General features: G+C 36.1%; 1 protein-coding gene across 3 annotated transcripts; it reads left to right on the top strand.

Annotated features, from left to right (window-relative positions):
- Positions 1-1,244: 1,244 nt before the first annotated feature.
- LOC131144451 (uncharacterized) lies at positions 1,245-22,652 on the top strand. Of its 3 annotated transcripts, XM_058093114.1 has the most exons (4): positions 1,257-1,425; positions 2,288-2,422; positions 21,485-21,516; positions 21,859-22,652. In XM_058093114.1, the coding sequence occupies exon 4, from the start codon at positions 22,021-22,023 to the stop codon at positions 22,363-22,365; it is 345 nt and encodes a 114-aa protein (XP_057949097.1). In that variant the 5' UTR covers positions 1,257-1,425; positions 2,288-2,422; positions 21,485-21,516; positions 21,859-22,020; the 3' UTR covers positions 22,366-22,652. The 3 variants fall into 3 exon arrangements, with proteins under 3 accessions (XP_057949098.1, XP_057949097.1, XP_057949099.1); XM_058093115.1 differs by lacking the exon at positions 21,485-21,516 and having other exon boundaries at positions 1,245-1,425; XM_058093116.1 differs by lacking the exon at positions 21,485-21,516 and having other exon boundaries at positions 2,336-2,422.
- The last annotated feature ends 254 nt before the right edge of the window (positions 22,653-22,906 follow it).

Below are 22,906 nucleotides of genomic sequence, written 5' to 3'. Positions count from 1 at the left end.
ATTAAGCAAATCCTTTAGGAATCCGAATATTGTTTTATTCATGATTATTTCTATCATATGAAAAATCTCAAGATTAATCTCCAATTTGACAAATGGAGCATGGAAGCTATTGAATGGGGTATTTTGAATGAAATTATTTTCAATCCCCTAGAATCATTAGCATATAAAGATTTTCTCACTATTGTTAAATCAATCATTCATATATAAGATGCCCAATATCTATAGAAGAAAAATGATGACTTTTGAAATCTACTGCTCTTTAGGACGGAGATTAAGGCAAAGATTTTTCCAACTATGTCAAATTTGGCATCTTCAAGCTTATTCTGAAATCCTCTACACTCAAAGGAAATAAAAATCATCTAAGTGAAGCCAAAATTGAGGAAGAGATGCTTCTTTGATCTTGGATTAATCTTGTGGATGTAGTAAAGAGAGACCTTGTTATTAGAGAAAAAAAAAAAATGAAAATCAAAAAGAAGAAGCAAAGGATTACTTTAAATTAAATAGAGGTAATGTCCCAAGGAAAGTATATTTGCCAATATATGATTTCAATAGAGTATATTGATGAGATGAATTGAATACATCAAGAAGTTAGTGATAACTAATGGGACAGTCTAAATTCTCTAACAAGGTATACTATGGAAAACATGAGGAAAAGATGATAGATGCCATCATAGTTTAGTAGACCAATTGGGAAAATTACAAGACAAATGAATCTACTTCTTTTTTATTAAAAAAGAATCTACTTTAAGTTCAAGAGATATTTGACAAAATCTATTTAAGTAGATGCTTACCAAAGAATCTTATCCTCTTATCCCTAGACCCCTATCCCATTCTTTCTTCATGTCTGTATAGAAAGGTTCGTCTTTTAAGGAGTAGCATAAAAGAAAAGAGCCACCTCTTCTTCTCGTTTTAGAGTTTGAGAGTCTAGTTCGACTATTATTTGTGAGTAATTTTTTAGAATTAATGTTGTGTCATAAAATATTTTAAGTTTGAGTTTGAGTGATGTTATCTTTGACTTCTTTTGTTCTTGTGATTTTGTCAATTGGTATCAAAGTTAACGAAAGTCAAGAAAGACCCAACTTAGGTATTTTATTAATTGTTAATAAAATGAATCTTTTATTGTTTATTTTTTATTTTTTTCATGTTAGTGTTTGTTAATTTCTTTCCACATTTATGCCTCTTTATGATTTTATAATCTCATTTTTATTTAAATATTATATTTACTATTAGGACCTTCTACTTTCACACTACTCTTCGCGAGTAGAACCGTGTTGTAGCCTATGAGCTTGTGATGATACGAGCTCGCGTAGTACGCATAAGCCGGATAATACAATGCGGCCCATGGCGTCTCGGTTAAAGTGTAAGTACTCCGACTGTGATCCTCGGCGATAGCACCGTGCCGAAGCAACGAGACGTCGTCTGCAGGTATTTTTCTTTTTAATTTTTAATTTTTTAACTTTTTTTTGTTTATCTGTTTTCCTTTCGACTCAAATCCTCTGGTCGATCTACTACTTCTGGCGATTGAGATTTGCCTGTGATTGTCGACGTCTTTCTCCACTTAACCAAGCTCCTGCCGGCGTGATTGTTCTTCCTACTTAATGATAATTGTCCTGCTTAATTAATGTGTGTTTCTTCCCAAATTGATCTTGCTGGAGAATGTTTTCTTCCAGTGTGTTGAAAGGGATGAATGGATAAAATTCAGGAAAAATTGGACTCTTATTGTGAACACGCATGCTAATTTCATGCATTATGAACATGTTAATTTTCCGTCAGACTTGGTAACCTCATGCTGGCTTCCTGGGTTTGGCATCCAAACATTTTTCTTTTGTTTGGCAGGGTTGTTCTCAATTGTTCCGTTATTTTGATGAGGGACAATAATTATATTGTTGAAAACAATAAATATGAGAGACACTGATAATTTCCATTTTGACATGGGTGCACAAGCCAAGCAGGAGAGCTGGGAAAGTGGGCGATGATTTCTGGTAGGAGCGAACTAGGGAATGAGTCAGAAGGGAGAAGATTTTTTTTGGGGAGTGCCATTGTGCAGGGCCGGGAGAGAGAGAGAGAGAGAGAGAGAGAGAGAAGAGAAAGGAAAATAAGAGAAAAAAAAAAAGAGGGGAAAAATACGAGGAAAATGGTCATGTGGTAGGATCTTTTCTTTTTATATTATGTCATTGCTAAACCAGTCTATTGGTTTTAGTTTTTGCATTTGCCTCTGTTGCTTGATTCATAAAAGAATTGAAGGAGAAACAACCAGTTTTACTAATTAATTTATGCGCATTTGCAGAGTTAACATCCTTCCTTCAATCTGTTCACTGTAACAAAACCACCGCAGGTGACATAATAATTTATTGGGAAGCTCTATTAACGCGAGGGTGTGAGATCTCATATAGCGTCTTGTATTTATCAACAGCTGCTTCAGGTTAGCCAACAAGTGGTTTACTGTTATCAACCCCTCAGTTAAATTTGGTGATGAGTTCATGGTGCATTTGCTAAAAATGAATGCTTCTCTATTTAAGTTTTTGTTGGTAGATGGAGATGGATTGAGTTTTTTATATTGTTTATTTGGATTTGAATATTTGAATCTCTTTACTTAGTATTGCAGAATAGATGTTCAATGAAATTTCTCTGAGTTGAATTCAGTATGTTAAGCAAATTGGTATTGTTCATTTGGTGGATTTCTTTTCACTGCTCGCATGCAGAAGGGAAAAAAAAGGATAACAAAATCAATTAAATTTAACAAATGAATCCAACCAATCCTCTTCAATGGGCTCAAAATCCAAAGCCAATTGATAGCTCATTTAACTTCCCAGCATAATTGATGCCAGTGAAATCATCATCAAGTCACTGCCTCAAAGATCATAGGAGCTTAGCCATCCATTGGTTAAGCCTAGATGTTGCAACCAGTGTTGCTGCACCTGTGGGGTCCCAATCCCCAAATTTTTAATTCAGTATTTTTATACGATATACTTTTATTAGTAGAAGTGGGGATTATTATTGCACTATAATTTTATTCTCAGTCATTATTTATCTTCTTCTTCAAAGAAGATCCCTTTTAGTTTTAGAATCATGGCGACCTCTTCTCTTAAAAATACAAGGGGTCTTAGACAAGGGGTCTTAGACAAGGGGTCTAGGCCAGGAGATTTGCCATCTCCATTATTGTTTAACCTAGTGGCTGATATTCTAAGGAGGATGTTCTTGCATTCTCAAGAGTTGGTGGTGAGAAAGGGTCTTTCTATTGGCAGGGAGGAGGTGGAGGTCTCTCATCACTAGTTCGCAAATGACACTATAATGTTCCTTGAGGACACTGTTGTGAGATTTCGAAAGGCAATTGCTATGTTGAAAAGTTTCAAAAAGATTTTGGGATTAAAGATCAACTTGTCCAAGAGTGGAGTGGTATGTGGATGACAGGGTTTTAGAGACCAATATAGGAGAGCGGCGGTGGAAAGGTAGCAACCATGATGGGAAACTTTCTTTGGTTTGGCTTTGGGGAGAATAAGAAAGATAATCTTGTTAGTTGGGAGGTGGCGAATAAGCTGAAATTGGAAGGAGAGCTAGGGCTTCGTGATATGGTTCCAAGAACATCTCCTTATTTGGAAAATGGTTATGGAGGTTCCCTTAGAGGTTAACTCTTAAGTGATCAAAAGTAAGAGTGGGGCTCATCGCAATGGGTGGGACTCCTTAGGAAGTGGCAGTATTTCTCATGCAAGCCCATGGAATTTTGTGTCCCAACTTTATTGTCTTTTCTTTCCACCCCACCCATCTCAAAGTTGGTTGGGATCAGCTGCAGGGTTCAATTCTGGGAGGATGTGTGGATGGGTTAGAGTTCTTTGGAGCTGAAGGTGACTCGCCTATTCAGACTTTCCACCCTTCATAATGCACCTATCAATTCTTTTTTTTTTTCTTTTGAGGTAGGACTCTCTTTTTTTTGTGACTTACATTTTTTCAGGAATCTTATGAAAGAGAGGTTCATTAATAAATGAGCTTTCCATCTTACTTAAGGACCACTTTGTTCTAAACTTCTAATCAATAGGGGATACGGGAGGGTCTGAGAAGGTGATTCTTCTCGTTTCCACTAAATCTTTCTTCATCTCCTTAAATATCCTTACCTAAGCCTTTTTCCTTTGGGGCCATATCATTTGGCTGGCTAAGTTTCAAGGCTCTGACTTTTGTGTGGACGGTGACACTAAACAGGATTAACACACGTGATTCTCTATAGACTAGAAGGCCTTTCAAGACCCTCACGCCTGACATCTGTGTAGGAAAGGATGGGTTCTTTGGCGCCATGCGGCTTTGGCTTTATGTAGACCTTATGGCTAGAGATGAATGTGAGAATTTTTAAAGATGGAACTCCCTCTCCTTGTTTGTTGTGGGATAGAGCTGTGTACTTGGCCTTGTTTTTTGGGCCATTTCTTTGGATTTTTTCAGTGAGTGCCACTGCCTGACCTGGTTAGGGATTGGAAGGCAGCATTATCGTAATTCTTTGTTTTTGTTTTTGTTTTTGTTTTTTTCCTACTCTTGTGCTTTGGAGGACTTCTTGTCTTCCCCCTGTTGTACCCTTTTGGGCGGGTTTTAATACAATTTTTTTATAAAAAAGGTTATTCACATTTTTCTTCTCCACATTTTGGATCATGTTCTGTAATTCTATTTCATGGACCAAAATGTTCCGTGTGCTTGGTAAAATGTTATAGCATTTACTTTGGTTGCTTTCTAAGTATAGAAGGTGAAGTTAGGGGATATGTTTTTAGGATAATAGCCTTAGTTATTAGGTTTATCCTTCCAGTTTTTCAACATGAAATTTCAGGAACTAGATGATATATTCTAATAGCTCAAAGCTAATTTGTAGCATTTACTTTGGTCACTTTCTAAGTATTGGAGGTGAAGTTAAGGATATTTTTTTTTAAGATTATAGTCTTAGTTATTAGTTTTGACTTCCAAATTTCAACTAGATGATATATTCTAGTAGCTCAAAGCTAAATTCTTTTATTATTATAGAATATGCTTTCCTCCATTTCATTGCAGAATGTACAGTTTTGAGAGGAATTCTTCCATTTAGCTAATCTGTCCAAAGTTTTAAATCTGTTCTGAGTAGCCATCCATAGAATAATAACATGTCTGGAATGTGCTTATTATACCAAACAATTTCATACCAGTTAACAGCCTCTGATTTTTCCCTACCAGCCTACCAATCCTCATTTAGTGGCAATTGAGAAAACCTTTTCCCAGAAAATGTAACGAAACCAGATTTATTTGAGTTTGAATTAAAATTGAGTCAAAAACTTCATTAATCAACCAAGTAGTTCTTCTTGGCCAATACCAGTAATTTCCTCTAATGATTGATGTGACTGTCGCTAGGAAACACGGACACTTCTGGAAGTCACCGTATCTGACACGTATCAGATGCCGATACCTGCCTGATACTTCCCGACACGTAACCAACATGTGTTGGAAATTATTTAATTAATTATTTTTTTGGACACAGCTGAGACACTTCTTGCGCTGAAATGAACCCCCCACCACCCCCCCCCCTTCCCCCCCCCCCAAAAAAAAGGGAGAAGTATGGAGACTAGGAGTCAAGGTGGTCTTTACATCGACTGCACTTTTGGTACTGGGAATGGAATGAAATTGGAGGGAATGCATTCGAATTTACCCTTTTTTTTTCAATTCCATTCTGCAAACATGACGTGAGTGGTTGGACTTTGAAACCTTAGCACCACTGCTGTATCCTTTGCACCATTGGCCAGCCCAGCCCCCAAAATTCCCCACTTGTAGTCATCACCAGTTTGCTACTTAATCTTCCCCCCTCCCCACATACTCACATACATACAACTTTGACGAGCCATGCCTTTGATTTGGTTTTTTTTTTGTTGATGGACCAATATTGTATGATGTGTGCAGCTGATTATTGCATGAGTGTAATTTGTAAAATGTGTTATTTATAATTTTGCATAATGGTGCTCATATTTCATTTTAAATCAATAGACAATCTCTGTCATCTAAAGGAAAAACATGCCGCCATATTGCCATTTCAGTATCATGTTATATCCGTCTCTCGTGTCAATATCTGTGCTTCCTAGGACTGTAGCATTCTTTGGAAGTGAGAACTCATTTTCAAATTTAATACCGTTCTTTTTGAATAGAGGACCAAAAGGATGCCAATTATCGAAGTAAAATGAAGTGTCCTTTCCATTAATGATATTATATTTGAATAACTGAGCCACTTTCTCTCTGATATTAAGAAATCTTCTCCATTAGAATGCTTTGATACCATACTTCTTAAATATAGAAAGTTTCAATAGCCATTAGATAGAAAATTTCTTATTTCTTGCACAAATTGCTCAAAATATAATTTTTGAACAGAAATTGAAGCTCTAGAGTGCAGACAATAGTTCTAGTGAGAAAGTTGCTAAAAGTTAAAAAATTGATTGTTATAAAAATAAAAAAAAAGGTTAAAAAATTGCTAAACAGAATAATGAAGACAAAATTAGCAGGGAAAAAATGGTAGAAGTAGAAATATATGAAGCTTCAAAATTAAAATTTACAACTTGATTTGTTCTTCTGTCGTTCCCTTTGCCCTTTGCATTATTTGTTTCTGCAGATCTTGATGGTAGGGAGGCGTGATTTGAGTGGAATATTTGAATCTATAAGACTTACTGGCCCTTGAAGAATTCAACCTATTCTTGTTCTCATTATGAATCTATGAGTATGTGCTCAAGTTTCTTTGAGCTGAAAAACTAACTGGCTGAGGCAAACCATTTTTTGCCACCTTTGCCAGTTCTTCAATTTCTGACACCCATATAAATTAATAGCATCCATTGGCAGGGTACCAGTTTGTGCTGCTGCCAATGCATAAATGACTCTTCTCATATAAAAACTTGTAGATTGATCGTGTAATAGTTTTTGGCTTTGCCCCATCTTTTTCTATCATTCTAAAAGCTTCCACGAGAGCCATAACAATTTTCTCATCAAGATTTGAGAGCCATTCTAGCGATGCATTTGGGAGGTGGGTTTTCAAGATATTGAGGATCATGAAATCATAGTTAGCAGTTAGCACAAAATTGAGACTATGCAAAAGGACATTCATGTTTTCCCACCTTGCTTGCACAATGCCATCTATTTTAAGGTGTTAGTCTACATATTTGTTGTGCTTCATTATATATTTTGTTTATTTTAGCATGTTGTTTAATTTTTCCATAAGACACTCCCATCTTTGGACCTCTCCATGACAAAACTTAGTATGAACAAATAAATTGGCTTCGCAATTGTAACGGGGTATCTAAAGCTATCTCTTTAATTAAAAAATTATTATGGAGCTCCCTTGGAGCTTAATTTTCTTATGGTGCATCGTTAGTATGAGTATAGAGTTTATGGAATGGTTAGAATACTAAAGGAAGTGGCAATGAGCTCAAGGATCACAATGAACTGCTTTAACACCGGAATCCCACAACGAACTTCAATCTACCTCATGACCATGTCTGCAGTAGGCAATAGCACCAACTCCTAATCATCATTCTTCACTAGAGATCCCAACTCCAAAACCTTGCATCATAGGTTTTTTTGGCCTCTCTCACAATCATCTTCTCATACATCGACCTAAATCTATTCAAAACTAATTTCTTGCAACTATTCGCGATCCTTTGCCATCTAATAAGCAAGATTCACAATCCTAACCACAACCCTATTCATTTGTAGCTTGTCTTGTAAAAAGCTCATAAACTAAACCATCTTAAGAAAGGATCTTGAGCAGCCATGGGCAAACAGCCTAAATGCATGCATCTTTATTGATAAGAAAAGCTTTTCTTTAGGGGAGCGAAGGTGGTTAGCAAAGGAGCTTTGTAATATCCTGTTCACCAACACTGCACTTCCATAGGTGAAATCCCTCAGAACGCCTGTTAAATACTGCGTCCTAGCCCCGGAAGTATACACTAGAGTTAGAGGGAGGGGGGGGGGGGTGAATGGACTCTTTTCACAGAATACGTATTTTTCTACAAAATAAAAACTCTTGGCAAGATACAAGAAATTATATCACAATATAAATATAAATCATGCACAAGATATAAAATAAAGAGTGTAAGAAAGAAAACGAACAACACCGGTATTTTTATGTGGTTCGGCACTAAGCCTACGTCCACGCCTCTGGACCAACCCAAGGATTCCACTATAAACTCCTTCACTGGCGGAGAAGCCTTACACTCGGGAACAAATCCCTACCCGCTCACAAAGAGCCTTTGGTTCACAAATAACCTTCACCAACAACGGTTTACAAAGAACCTTTTACAAGATGATGGATAATATTACAAAGCAATGCTCCTCACAATGAGTTGATATCAAATACATTCAAATCTCATACTACTCTCTCAAGGAATGATTCAAACAAGATAAGTGAGCAAGAAAGATTGAGCACTTGTGAATAAATAACAAAGATGCAAAGTGTTAAGTGCTTAGATTTTGGTATTCAAAGATATATTTCACTAAAATGATCAAGAACCATGCTAAACAAGTCTATGGACTTGTAAGCCAAAGACCCTTACTAGCCGTTATTGGACTGTTGGGAGCAACTCCCAAACAAAACTAGTCGTTTTTGCCCATTAGCATCATTTTACCCGTTAGACTCGTCGACGAGTGCAGGGTTTTTGCCCATTAGCATCATTTTACCCGTTAGACTCGTCGACTAGTGCCCTGCACTCGTCGACGAGTTCCTTGAATCAGAAAAAGTCATCAACATAAAAGTTGTGAGATTTTTTCTTAACTTTCTAGGGACATCAAGATCGTCCTTTTTGGACTTTTCTAGCAAAGGTTATACCCCAAATACCGAAAGGTGTTTAGGACTCAAGGCTGCATTACGTTAGTTGATGATTGCTTTGTTTTTCCTTGTCAAAAAGTCTTTTAATGACTCAAAACATTCTTGGACAAAATTGTATGAAATATATTAAGTCTAATGAAGATTAAAACTTGTCCAAGTGAGTTTTCCCATGAATTTAAGATATCTTGTTTTATGAAAATATATTTGAAAGCTCGTTTCGATATCTTATATGCTTAGTATGTCTTTTATAAAAATATACTTGACTTTCTTGAGTTCTTAGGACATAAAGCTCGTTTTGATACAACCGGGACTAAGTATAAAAATGTTCTTAAAACTAGGATGTTAAAAACTTGTCCCTTTGAAAACATATTTTGAGTTTAAGATTTTTTTGACGAACTCTTTGATTTTAACTTTGAAAACTATTAAAGTTGAGTTTGTGACTTTAGGTGAAATCCTATTTACTCATGTATCTTAGTATGCATGCATTTGCTCAACTCTTGCTTAAAAATCATGCAAGAAACACACTCGCAAGAGTTACAAAATGTTCCTACCTCACACAACCCTTATTACATATAATTTAACAATTAAGCTTCCGTTGGTTGTGCTTGAGTCCTTTCCGATTGAGCGTCCATTTGATCTTTCCTATTTGAACTTCTACTCTGTCTGATCTTTGCCTTTGATTCAGTACTTTGTGCATTCGTCATTGGAACCTGTACTAAACATGATCTACAAAGATGGAATGCACTAGGAACAACATATAGGTTAATATCATCAAAACATATAAACCATGATAGTGTAGCCACCAAGGCTAACAACACCGAATCTTTTTATTTTTTTGTCCATGTTAAGAGTAAATGGTTTTGGTCGTTTTTTCCATTGGGGAAGATTCCGAACCAAGGGGCCATTCATATGATATATTTGCTAGATGGTAAGGAAGCTTTATGGTGGAGGAACTTGCTCGAAATCTTGGAGGGAGATTGGAGGCATATACAACTAGAAAAACAGTCCCAAGTTGAGGTGAGGAGAAAAGGAATGTAAAGGCTAAGAAGCCTTATGTTTGGATTGTGATTCCTTGAATGTAGTTCATTGATTGTTTTCAGTTGATTAGAATATTGAGAAGCATTGGCATTTAGTTTTTCAGTGTTTCAAAGCTCCATGGTGATGGCAATGGAAGTTTTCCTAAAAAATATTTAGTTAAGCACAAAGTTACATGATACAGAAGTGATTTCAATTTGACCATGAGTATCATGTTTATCATTTTCCATTTTGTGAATAACAAAAGGGCAGGGAGATACCAAATGTGAAGGAAAAGAATTTAGAATTTTGCTCAAACATCTTCTCCCCCTTTTGTCATCAGCAAAAGGGCTAAAAAATCTCCCCTTTTCAAGAGGATCAATTTAAACCACAAGCCCTTAAAGTTTGAAAATTCATGAAAAAAATTATAATTTTTGAACAGAAGTTGTGAATACCTTGAAGTTTATGAATTTGAAGCAAGAATTAAGATATATTATTTAAAAACTCGTTTCTTACCATAAGAATTAAAAAAAATTCCTTTTATGATATTGTCAATAAGGACTAGGGACAATGCTTGCAAAAAAAATCTTAACACTAAGGTCAAGCAAGCTTCAATTTTCCGGTAAACATATATCAAATCAATTTTATACTTCTACCAGAACTAGCAACTGACATATTCTAAAGATGTCAGAAAATTTTAGAACAAGATCATATGGTTAAGCCTAGGATAATTGTGGCTAAGCAAAATATTTTCACTTAAAATTTTCAAGAAAGTCATTTTGCTCAACCATACATGCCACATTAAAATTTTAATCTAAGCAAAAGTGTGGGTAAGCGTAAGAATAAAGAACTTAATTTTAAAAGCTCCCCCCTTTCGATTTGAATACGAACTTAGATGTAATAAACTAATAGCATTTTAGGATTCAACGTGCAACAACCTAGTTTTCTATAAGCATGCAATTCACAAGGTCTGCATCAGCCATGCAGATGGCGTTCAAAACAAGCATGCAGTCTAGTAAAGCTCAAAAACAGTTTATGCCAAAAATATAATCCATCAATCAAATATGATTAAACTTTAAGCGAAAAATGGATAGTAGGCGTTTAGTGCAGTATTTACACAAAGCATGTAGGCAAAAGGATGTTTCGAGATTAAGCACAATGCCATAACGTGTTTATTGGATGAATTTTACGATGCTGCTCCCCCTCGGTTATGCAGCCAACTCATTACCATCTTATTCTCTCAATTTTCACTGTCATGAATTTGGCTTTGAATTCTGTGAGAGGCACAGGTTCGAATGACTTTCCATTTTAATTGCTCGTGCATAGAATTCTTTGAAATTTGAAACCTAGTGCAATTATTTTAGCCATTCAACACCAATAAGCTCTAATTGATATGAATTAAGGTCGAGAGCTTATGAGGGGAGTATGGATAAATACTCGTAAAAAATTAAATCACTAATTAATTTAGAAGAGTACTGAGATGGATTTTTCTTTTTGATCAACCATATATTATAAAAGCTAAGAAATTGCATAGCACTTATACATTGAAGCTTATGGTTGAGTGAGGGTTCTTGGATTAGCATGATCATTTATCCAAGGGAACCTATCATTGCTTTGAGAATTATGATTAAAAAGATTTTTGGTTATTCAATTTTGATTCTCAAGGCGACACCTTATCTTAAGCAAAGAATTACTAAGTATTTGACCATGGGTGATTCTATTATGGCATTATTAGAGAGTTAAAAATAATGCTAAGTTGGCTCATCTCTTGATAATATCAGCCAGTTTTTCACTGGTTGGTCGATTAGGACATCGGTCCGGTCGACTGGGGTGCAAACAAAATGTCTTGGCTGATGGTCCGGTCAGGTGGGGGGAAATCTGATAGACTTATCGGGGCAAACAGAGAGTGCCGGTCAACTAGGCTCTATTTTGAACTGTGCCCAGAGGGGTTCAGTCGACTGGACGTGTAGGTCCGGTCGACTAGACGTGTAGGTCCAGTCGACTGGGCTACACTAATTTTGAAATTTTGCCCTCATTTTCACCTTTTTTGCATTTACTTAAGCCAATATAATTAAATTTTCAACAGGTAACATATGGCTTTTGAAACTTAGACTGGATTGATAAAAAATATCCCTCTAAAGATATGAACTTATTTTGCCTTTTTTTGACCTTTTGTATGCATCAATCTTTAAGCCAAGAAATTTTCATTTTCAATAACTAACAACTTGGCTTCATTCTCTAATGTACTTAGTATAACAGCAGAGTATACTAAGATTTGAAATTTAAAGCACAAACCACTATCTGAGCATTAAAACATTACTACTCCCTTTTATAATAAATCCTAACTAAAATCTTATGAGCATTAATGAATTTCTTTAAAATGTTCCTCATAAGATGGCATGCTTTCACTATTAAATTCACACAATTCACAGATAAATTTAACACAAAATATATCATACGAATCATTGCATGAATCATCCAAAAAAGTAGAAGGAGAGAGATATACCTTTTCACTTTACTCCTTGATCTTTTAAGTTCAAAATATTTGGAGTGGTGTTTTCCTCTTTCTCGGTCTCTCCATACCTCTTGTTGTTCCCAAATTTCTTTAGCACTAGTACAAGACATGATCTTTTTAAAAGCATTAGTAACTAAGGCACAAAATTGATATGCATTAAATCCATGTCATGCTCATTTATCTCATTTTCAATTTTGGGAAACTCTACAATTTTAAGCCATTTTCTTTGGGATGTGGTTTCCTTTGTCAAATGCTTTCCAAAACCTCCAATCTATTGATTTTACAAAAATATTCATTTTCAATTTCCAAACAGTAAATTGGTATCAGAGCCTAATTGCAATCCTTTCCAAATCGTGGAGGATTTGTAAATGATTGACCTTCTCAAAACAGGGATACACCGAAAAGAGCCATTGCAATCTTTATACAAAAAGCAGTTAAGTTTATTGCAACCAGGCTCTGATACTAAATGTGAGGAATGGTGTGATCCCAAGGAAAAAAAGGGGGGGGGGGGTGGTGAATTGGAATTTTAAAAACTTTTGTGGATTAATTAAACCAATTCACCAATCGATATCCCAAATCAAAATAAATGTGTATGTAAAAACAATCACAACAATAAATATGATATACATATGCAGAAATTTAAAGTGCGGAAATATAAATGAGATAAGGGAGAGAGAGTGACACCGGGATTTTTAACGAGGTTCGGCTATACCCGCCTACGTCCTCTCCTTGGGCAAATCCCCCAAGGATTCCACTAACCTGCTCCCTTAACCGAGTGGAGCAAACCACTTATAGCACTCCTTACAGGGTGGAGCCCCCCTTTACAACACTCCTTCAGTAGGATGGAGTCCTCCCCTTTAGACGATACCCTATGCTTGGTAAATCAGTCCTTCTAGGCGGACCAACCTCTCCAAGCGATACCCTATGCTTGGTCCACTCCTTCAATAGGGTAGAGCTTCCCTCTCCGAGTGATATCCCCTCACTCGGTCTGCTCCTTCGAGGCGAAGCTGCCTCTCCAAGTGATGTACCCTCATTTGGCCACGGTTCACACCCCGAACTGCGAAGAGTTGTTTCGAAAAACAATTTTTTGTATAAAGAAATGCTTCTTCAAATAAGCTGATTTGTACAATTGAAAACTATATGCACTCTCATATGATTTTAAATGAAGCTCGGTAGAGTATAGTTTTTCTCTTAGAAATATTTTGCAATTAAGAGTGAGAGTATGGAAAATGATTTTTCTTAATATGATTGACATTTGAAAATTCAAATGCTAAAAGGCTTCCAAGAAAAATATATGAGTGTGAATATATGCTCTAGCCATTCTCAAGAAGTTTTTCAAGAAAATATATATCAATGAATATATGCTCAAAGCTATCTTGTATAACCCACAAAAAATTATCTCCTAAAAAGATATTTTAAAAAATGAAAGTAGGAGAAATAAGAATTTAATGCTTTGATATTTCTCAATAGTAAAAAGGCTTTCAAGAAAAATATGTGAATGAATATAAGCTCAAGCCTTTTTCAAGAAACCCGAAAAACTTTTCTCTAAAAATATTTTCAAAAGAAGAATGGGAGAAATATAAATTTGATCTTAAAAAGAATAAGGAGGCTTTCAAGCTATATATATGAAAATGATATAAGCTCAAGCCTTCCAACAAACCCTTAAAAAGATATTTTCTCCAAAAAGAAATTTCAAAAGAGGAATAGAGGAGAAAGTAAGGATTTGATACACAAAAAGGGCTTGAAGAATAAATGGGAATCAAAAATATATGCTAGTATGTTTCCAATATTTTTTCCAACCATCTCCAAGTGTTAAGGGTTGATATATATAGGCAACAAAATCTGACCGTTATATGACTGTTGGGCAATATAATATTATTGAATTTTGAATTTTATGACCGTTATATGCCCTGAAATTCAAAATCCCGAGAGGTCCGGTCAATTGGCCCAAGGTCTAGTCAACCAACCAAAGGCAATTTTCCATTGTCACGAGCTTCAGTCTGCTGGGCATATGATCTGATCTGCCGGACTTCATACGTATGAAGGCCGGTTGACCGGGCTTCATACGACTTTCAAGAGCTGGTCTGCCAGGCCTTTGTAAAGACACATTTTAGTCCCATTTGTTATAGCCGGTCTGTTGGGCCTTATATTCGGTCTACCGGTCCTTAAAACAATGGCCATTTGCACTAACCGGTTGACTGGGCTTTACCTGCCGATCGACCGACCCCTTTGAAAAACTTAGTTTTGCCTTCTGCTATGTTCAAAACCCATTTAAAAACCTTTGTGTAAGTTAAACAATTTAAGTAAAAGTTTTTTCATGAAGAATTCGGGATCTTAAGGTCAATCTATGGTCGTGATGGGCTTCAATTTAAATCAGATGAAATGCATGCACACATTAAACCTAATTACTATTACAATTGAAAATCATAAATTCTTCACACTCTGCTCTCTTCAAATCCATGGAATACGGCTTAGAATATGATCGTCTAAGTGCTTTTCAAGGCTTCTATATTGCATCATCATCTGTGCTTTTAGAAATATAAACTTGTTCATACACTTAGCACACCAATGGGATGCTGTGGTTTGTCATAATCAAAATAGGGATTGGACTCACAAAGTCAATAGAAGACAATTCCACAATTTTGGAAGGATGAATCATGGGATGCTGTCAGGAAATCAAAATAACAAAATGGAAAACAATTCAAAAAAGCAAAGAATGTGCAACATATTGATACAGGAAGGAACAATTCAAAAACATCAAAGATCGTGCAACAGATTGATACAGAAGGAATAAAATGGGAAACTATTCAAAAATAGCAAGGATTGTGCAACAGATTGATACAAGAAGGGGAAATAATACGAAAGCTGCAGAGCTTGTGCAACATATTGATACAGGAGATCAATTTAATGTTGGACAGGATTTTAAGTGGCGGGGATCCAACCATTACGATATAATGCAACTTCAGACTGGGCCATCTACTAAAAATGGGCTTCAAGATTTGGTAACAAATGGGCCCAAAACACTCAGTTTGGTTAACGAGGCAAACAAGATTCCATTAAATTAAGCCTGAATCAGAAGGCCTATGTCTAAGGAATTTTGTGCAGGTGGGCTTGAAAGAAGCTTGCAGGGTTCGAAACCAAAAGAACTTGACAGAAAATAGAGGTCTAATGCATCACCTGGAGATTACGAGAAGGTTTTGGATAGCTGTCTCCTGCGAAGGGTAGAAGATTTGGAGAATCTGAATAGGGCAGAAAGAGATTATAGTGGTGAGGTGAGACATGAAGAAAATCCATCGAAACAGAAAGTGTTGGTTCAATGACTCCAAGTTACACAAGAAGGTGAAGGAATTATTGAGGATTGGGGATGAAGAGTCAAAGAGGAAAGGGAAGGAATCTTTTACCTTGTTTGAGCCTCTTTCCCTTGAAGAAATTGATGAGGAGAATGAGTTGCTACGTTCTTTTGATTCTGAAGGGGAGGGTTCGCCACTGGATCGGTTGAGGCGAACAAATCTCTTTAAGAACGAAGGTGGGGACACTGGGGAGTCATTGGGACAGAATAATGAAATTGATTTTTTGGTAGTTAGAGAAGAATGGGGTATATTCAAATATTGATTCATCAGAATAGCAAAAAAATAGACCTAGAGGGAGGTCAGAGTTTGGATGGAATCATGATTCCCGAGGAATCTAGGTGTTTTTGGGCAATAGTGGACCCAGAAATTTTCTTCAGCGGGGGCAAAGAAATGTATAAATAATAAAATATAAATATTTTTGATATTTCTCAAGCAAGTGATCAAAATGCAAATACATTCACATTTAACACTAGTAATAATCATTTCAATTGACGTTCATTTGCCAAAAAAACCAAAAGAACTCTTGCTATCATGTCATTATAATTAATTTTCCCTATTTTGTTCGTTTTACTTAAAGAATTCTAAATATTTCATGCTTGCTGTTGTTAAGAGTAGAGACAAAATAGTATTTTTAGTGGGGGCAACCCTTTATTTTTCAAAAAATCCTTTCATTTTCAAAATCTCAGTGGCGCCATGACTGAGCTGTATGTAAGTCTGCCACTGTTCTCTTTGGGGTTCTCTTATATTGTCCCAAATTTGATTTCTGAATCTTTTCCAACAAAACTTCAATCTGGGTAATGAAAATCTTGGGGCTTGCTTATTAAATGTTGCCAACACTAAAGGTATTCTTTCTACTCCTAAGCATTCTTTTGCTTCTTTTAATTGTATTTTGGGCCATAGAGCATCAACGAATTAGGGTAAATTTCAAACCATAGACCTCTTGTGTGATGAGAGGGGCAACTGCAAGATTTAAATCTTCTTGATGAGTTAGATCTTAGCTTAGTGAATTGTAAAGGTGAAGCTAGGATCGGGGGAGTGTGTACAGGAGATAAGAGGAAATCCTCTAGGTTGAGTAGATAACCAAGTTGACTTGCTTCCTCAATAAATTATGGAAAGGGAGAGAGACATTTGGGTAATAGTAGAATTAAATGAAGATTCTTTCTTGGAATGTCCAGGGTCTAGGGTGTACTAGAAAGTGGGGAGTGGTTAAAGAGTTAATTAATAGTCTCTCTCCAGATATCTTGTTTTTACAGGTGTCTACAGTTGAGGTGATCGATAGTTTTTTGGTGAGGAGTTGCTGGGATTCAGGTCTTAGAGATTGGATGTTCAGTACTGTTGGGGGGGGGGGGGTATTTGTGTCATGTGTAAGGATTTCTTTGGAAGTCGACAAGACAAGTGACTACTTGTTTCTACATTTTAGGGTGGCTAGGCAGCGTTGGGCTTTTCTTTTTTCGGTCTTTTGAGGAGGCGCTGGTGATTCTTGAGAATGTTGATGTTTTCGTAATAGTAAGGTACAAGGGATTTGGAGGAGTATGCTGGGGGAAAATTTTATGGAGATGTTCAGTTTTTAGCATTTTTTGGACCTTGTGTATCAAAAGGAATGCAAGGATTTTTAACATCAATATAAATTCTGTTCATTTTCTTTGGGATAGAGTTATTTTCAGGGCTTCCTTTTGGGCTCGTTCTTTGTGTTTATTTCAAGGAATGTGGTTATTGGATCTTCAAAAGGATTGGAAAGGGGCTTTGCTGTAATTGTTGTTTTTTCCATGTAATTCTTTTTTCTATACATGACTTAATTTTCCTTTTCTGTAATAAAAAACTGGGTTTGCAATTGTGAATATATTTTCAACATCCTCCTATTGTTCAATATTGTGGCTTCAACATTTAAAGCAGTAATATTCTTTGTCTTTTCATCTCCATGTTTCCTCGTTGCAAGCCCAATGCCATCTATTCAAAGTTCTTAGTCTATGTACTTTATTACGCCTTTTATTTCTCCAAGTATGTTGTTCATTTTTTAGAAGCCTCTCCCATCTTTGGACTGTGTCACTACATGAAACTTAATGAACAAATAAATTGGCTTTGCAATTGTGACTATATTTTCGGCATCCCCTAGAACTGTTCATGACTTATGATTTCAACTTTTAACGTGCACATGTTTCTTGTCTTTTTATCTCCATGTTTTCTTCATTCATTCTTCTTTTAAATGGCGTTGGCAAGAGCCTAGTCAACTGGAAGCTTCAGTGAGATTGAAATGTGAGGCAAATTACCCGGTTCATTATCAAAATTGTTTGAATGGTCAAAATTCCTTTTCTAGTGTTAACAACACCGACGGAAGTGCAGGAAAATTCATTACAAGTAGCTTAAAAATAGGATAAATGGATGAGGCAGGCATTGAATGAGGACGTTCAGGATTACTAAAATGGAGAGTGAATTATGTTACTCGTCTGAAGGGAATGCAGTTAAGGTTTGAGATGCACAAATTTTTTGATAGAGTGGGGCCCTAATCCAGAGTTGCATGCTGAAGTTTTTTTTTTTTCTTAAAAGAGATAATGCTGAAGCTTTTCTCTTATGCAGAGCCTAACTGACACAAGGAGAGGTGGTTCTACAGAGAAAGGTAGTGAAGGTGGAATGTTATTGGTGAAGAAGAAATGAGCTGATAATTCAAATGATGAGAGTGAATTTGATGTGATAATCGTTTGCCATTGGATGACTTTTGTGACTGTAACTTGGATCTTTTGGAGTTAGTGGATGATGTTTCTCATGCATTTGAAATTCTCAGGGTAGGTTTATAAGGCGTTCTTATTGAGGATGAAGAAACAGGGAGCCAGATGATGGTTAGGTTGAGGATCAGCTGCTTGAACTCAATAGCAAATCCCATCTTTCAAGAGAAAGAGGTTAGTGGAAAGGATATTGACGCATAGGATCTATTAGATAGGATGGGTATGAGGTTAGTTGCGCTGGGTTGACAGGAAATTTGGATTGGATTGTGGGATGAGCAAGGCAAAAACAAGATAAAGAGAGTTAGCTTATTTAAAGTGCTCTATAGTCTATGTTGGAAAGGGCTTAAAAGGGCCTTTCTGAATTTGTTGCTTTAATTTAAAAAATTTTTCCTTTTATTTTAATTTTTTACCTTTTGAGGATTTCTTGCTGTTCATTAGCTTGAATTTTTCCCTCTCTTTATATAAGTTTCTTTTGTGGTATGAAAAATTTTAGCTACTCTCCTTTTCCAGGGCTCTAAACAGTTTGTATAATACTCTTGATGGAATCAAAACCATCCTGATAAAAAATGTATCATTTTTTGGAGCACCAACATCCATCTCCCTATAGTAGGCATCTAATGCTCACTACTTCTTTCCGCAATAATGTTCTTCCTCCACAAAAAGATTTGATTTGGCCATGGTAGTGGTGCAAGATGCAAGACAAAAAACATCTTTATAGCTAGGTGGAATCTTATGTGGCGTCTCATGAAACAGAATTTTATACCAATCAATTATGAGCAGAAAACATACTTCAAATTGTGTGCACTAGCCCAGCGTCATATTGATGTTGATGCTTACACACTTGAGTTTCATAAATTGGTTGCTTGATGTTCTTGTGATGAAGAGAAGACAATGTATTATTGGGTACACTTTGGGACCTTGCCATAGATTACATGTTTAGTTACATTACTAGGGCTTTAGCTTGGTTAATCAGTCTGCTTTTGTAGGACACTAGGGCTGCATAGAAAAAGAGCAAATATTGGAAGAATACTTGCAGAAAATATTAATTCCATACAAGCGACCTCCTGGATATAACTGTTTACAAAAAGGACATTTTTCTTAGAATTTTCCCAAGAAGACTTGTGTTACTCTGATGGAGACTACATAAAATAAGGAAGATGTGCCTAAGACCAGAGAGATCTCTTCTGTGATCAGTTGAGAATTTTGGGAGTGAAAATGAAGACTGTAATGTTAGCTAGCGTGCATGTCTGCTTCAACTCAAGGTTGAGTATATTTTTACCCCTTAATTGGGTGAGATGACCCACAATTGGCCTGGAATTAATTTTATCTTTGTTTTCTAGGGTATTTTTATTGGGTAAAACTCTAGGGTATTATTATTTAGGATGTAGTATTTTTGTCTATTCAGGATTCTAAATTTTGTTTTTTGTTCAAAACGTTATATGCCTACAGAAGGCCCCATGTGGATTATGTTTTTCTGGAATTTAACTGGAATTGATTTATGTTGGACTATGGTCCTGCATCACTCAGATTCATTAGTTCTGTACTTTTGGGTTGCCTACCAGACTTAGATTCATCATCCTGCAATTCTTATTTCTTACTTTGATGGGATTTGGAAGCGAAGGCAGTGGGTTAGTGTGGCATATTAACAGTTAGATTTCCAGTGTTTTTTAATGGCACCACATGAGTTCTTTTCCTTGTTTGAGAAGTCTCCAATCAGTAATCTACTATTTCCATTAGTTTTCATTCTTGTTGTGGAGGATCTTAATTGAATGCTTCAAAGGGATACTGATTCAGGTATTCTTTCACGATTTTTGCTGGGAAGAAGGGTAGATAACCCAATTGAAATCTCCTATTATCATTTGCTGATGGCACAATGATTCTGCATTGCAAAGGAAGAGCAACTTCAGGTTGATTTCTTGGTGAGATTCAGGAGGTGGGACTGGAGATTTTTGCTGTTATTTTAGGATGCAAAACTGGAAGGCTATCTTCCAAACACCTGGGACTCCCTCTTGGAAAGAAGGTTGATTAAGTGGAAAAGACTAATGGTTCATTTGGTTCGACGAAATAGCTATTCATTAGAATAAGATAAAATATAGTTTAAATTTTGGGAATTAAGGGAATAGTTGTTCATTATATATTCTTAATTATTTTATTCAACATGTAATAAGAAATGAATAGACATCCCCATATTGAAAGTGGGAACAATTATTCCTTGTCTATTCCTTATTATGGACTCATAAAATGTTTCACATTGTTATTTGTTTTATAACAACAACATAACTTCTTATATAACTAATTATAATTAACCTAATCTATTTATGGTAATATGCATCCACAAGCCAAACGTAACCTAAGGTAGGTATTGTGACGTATTCTTTGATAGAAAAAGCAGACGTATTCATTGTAAAAGAAAGAATGTACAAAAAGGAGAATATGATATCCTCTTATGAAAATAATCCGAAAAAGATTAGAAAATAATCAAACTAAAACCACCTTCGAATCTCTCTCAATATGTTCTCTCCTGCTGAGGGATTGATTCTGCATCCCTTATTTATCAGGCATGTGTAGACACTGTTTCTGGTAGCCTATATTTACCTGTCAACATCATCATCTCAATTTCTACTAGTTGTCTCCTCTCCATGAATTTTGCAGGCAGTGGGTTTTGTTTCTCACTTTGCCCTTGTCCTATTTTGATCTACCTACCAAGTTCTAATGATCCTGAAGTTTCTTTGAATTGCAGTTCACTTCCTGAAGTTTATTTGTAACAATTTTATCCTCTTTAGTTTCAATTTCAGCTTTGACGATATCCCCAAACAGGGACTTGAACTGGCCTGAAACTGAAACTTTCAAGATCAAACTGTTATGACCAAAACTTCAGGCAGGGACTTCATTTAGAATTTTTCTTCTCAAAACCTTTAAGAATATTTTACAGAAGTGAAAACTGAATTAAATTTTGCTGATGTGTTGACAACTAAATTTTGGCGTCTTTATGTTTTTTTTCCTCCTGTGCTCGTTTTGATCTTTTTGGCTGAGGATCAATCTATGATTCACTATATACCTAGACTTTGTCTTGTTTGTGCAGGGCTGGGACTTTCTTGAAATTGCAAATCTTTTGTAAGAGTTTCTTTCCTGGTTTCCTCATGTTTATCTGAGGCATAAACAAAATAAAACTTACGAGGGTTGAATATTGAATCTTTATTCCTTGATTTACTCTGCATTTACTACCGAGCCTCATCATCTTGAGTTCTCTTTGTTGATCTCTCTTCCAATATTTCAATCTTGGTTGTTTCTGATCAACTTCATCCTTGTCCCAGTTTCATCAATCTGCCAATTTCTAAATATCCCCTTTCTTGTCACGCATGTAAAAATGTTTTTGAGGCACAAAATTTAAACATTTTATATCAATGGAAAAATAAAGGAACCCTTAACTTTTTGGACTGATATCTTCATGTGTAGGAAAATTTTATTTAGATTTCTGGATTGGAGGGTGGATTCAGCGCTCAGATGGCACTGTTGGTGGTTATATCTCGACACAGTTGAGGTTTTAGTGGCAAATAATTGAGCTTAAACTCACAGTTTGTCTAGTACTATCTTAAATCTGAGGTTGTTCTCGTTGACATGGAGCAAGAAGCAGAGAAATCTTTAGTTCAGGAGGGAATGCCAGATGAGTGTCACAGAGACAGCCCAGATCCTGTTAGCCAGGTTAGGAAGCTGTTGTTCCGCCGAATGCTGGTGGGTATCAAGGATGGTAGATTTTTCTTGGGTACCTTCCACTGCATTGACAAACAGGGAAATATCCTTCTCCAAGATGCGGTGGAATACCGTAGCACCCATCGCTCTGGTGTGTCCCCAATGGAACATCGCTGCCTTGGTCTTATCCTCATCCCATCCTCTTGTCGAACTGCCTGTCACGTGGATTGCTCCATTGAAGAGCATATGTTGCTGCTTTCCCTGCAGGAATAGAAGCAGCTGGTTTGGATATTATGGTGGAAACAAGCTAAAGCTAATGCGGAACCTTTTGGTTTGCCATATTTCCATTCATCCAGTGGGCTGTCTAATTGCCACTCATGGTAAATGTTAGGCAATATTGTCAGTTGGATTCAATTTCCCGCGCATGCACGTTTTCTTTTTTTGCTAAATGAAAATTCTTGTTTTTTGTTTGTTGTGAGACTGGCTGTGTTAAAATTTGCAATCCAGATAAACTGCTAGACCTACTCTGAAGAAGTGGTATAATTTGAGTCTTGAAGCAATTCTAAGGATTAGGCTGGCCTGGCTTAGTCGTGAAAATATTTTCATTTCTGGTTTCAGTTACAAAAAAGATCACAATGATTTTTTCACTTTTTAACATTTCTGTAGGAAATTTGGAAAATAATGTTTTTTTGTTTACCAGCTTGAACAAATATTCCAAAAGTGGAAAGGAAGGGATACTTTTGTAATTCTTTAAAAAATTGAAAAAGAACCCCCTTAATCGCAATTGAAATGGTTCTTAGGTTCTGTTTGGAAT

Source organism: Malania oleifera, chromosome 12 (assembly GCF_029873635.1).
Source record: "Malania oleifera isolate guangnan ecotype guangnan chromosome 12, ASM2987363v1, whole genome shotgun sequence".
Lineage (NCBI taxonomy): Eukaryota > Viridiplantae > Streptophyta > Magnoliopsida > Santalales > Ximeniaceae > Malania > Malania oleifera.
Note: the sequence above shows the minus strand (reverse complement) of the source record. Positions and strands in the feature narration are given on the sequence as shown.

Coding starts and splice junctions, on each gene's coding strand:
- LOC131144451 (XM_058093115.1), top strand. CDS start 22,021: ATGGAGCAAGAAGCAGAGAAATCTTTAGTTCAGGAGGGAATGCCAGAT.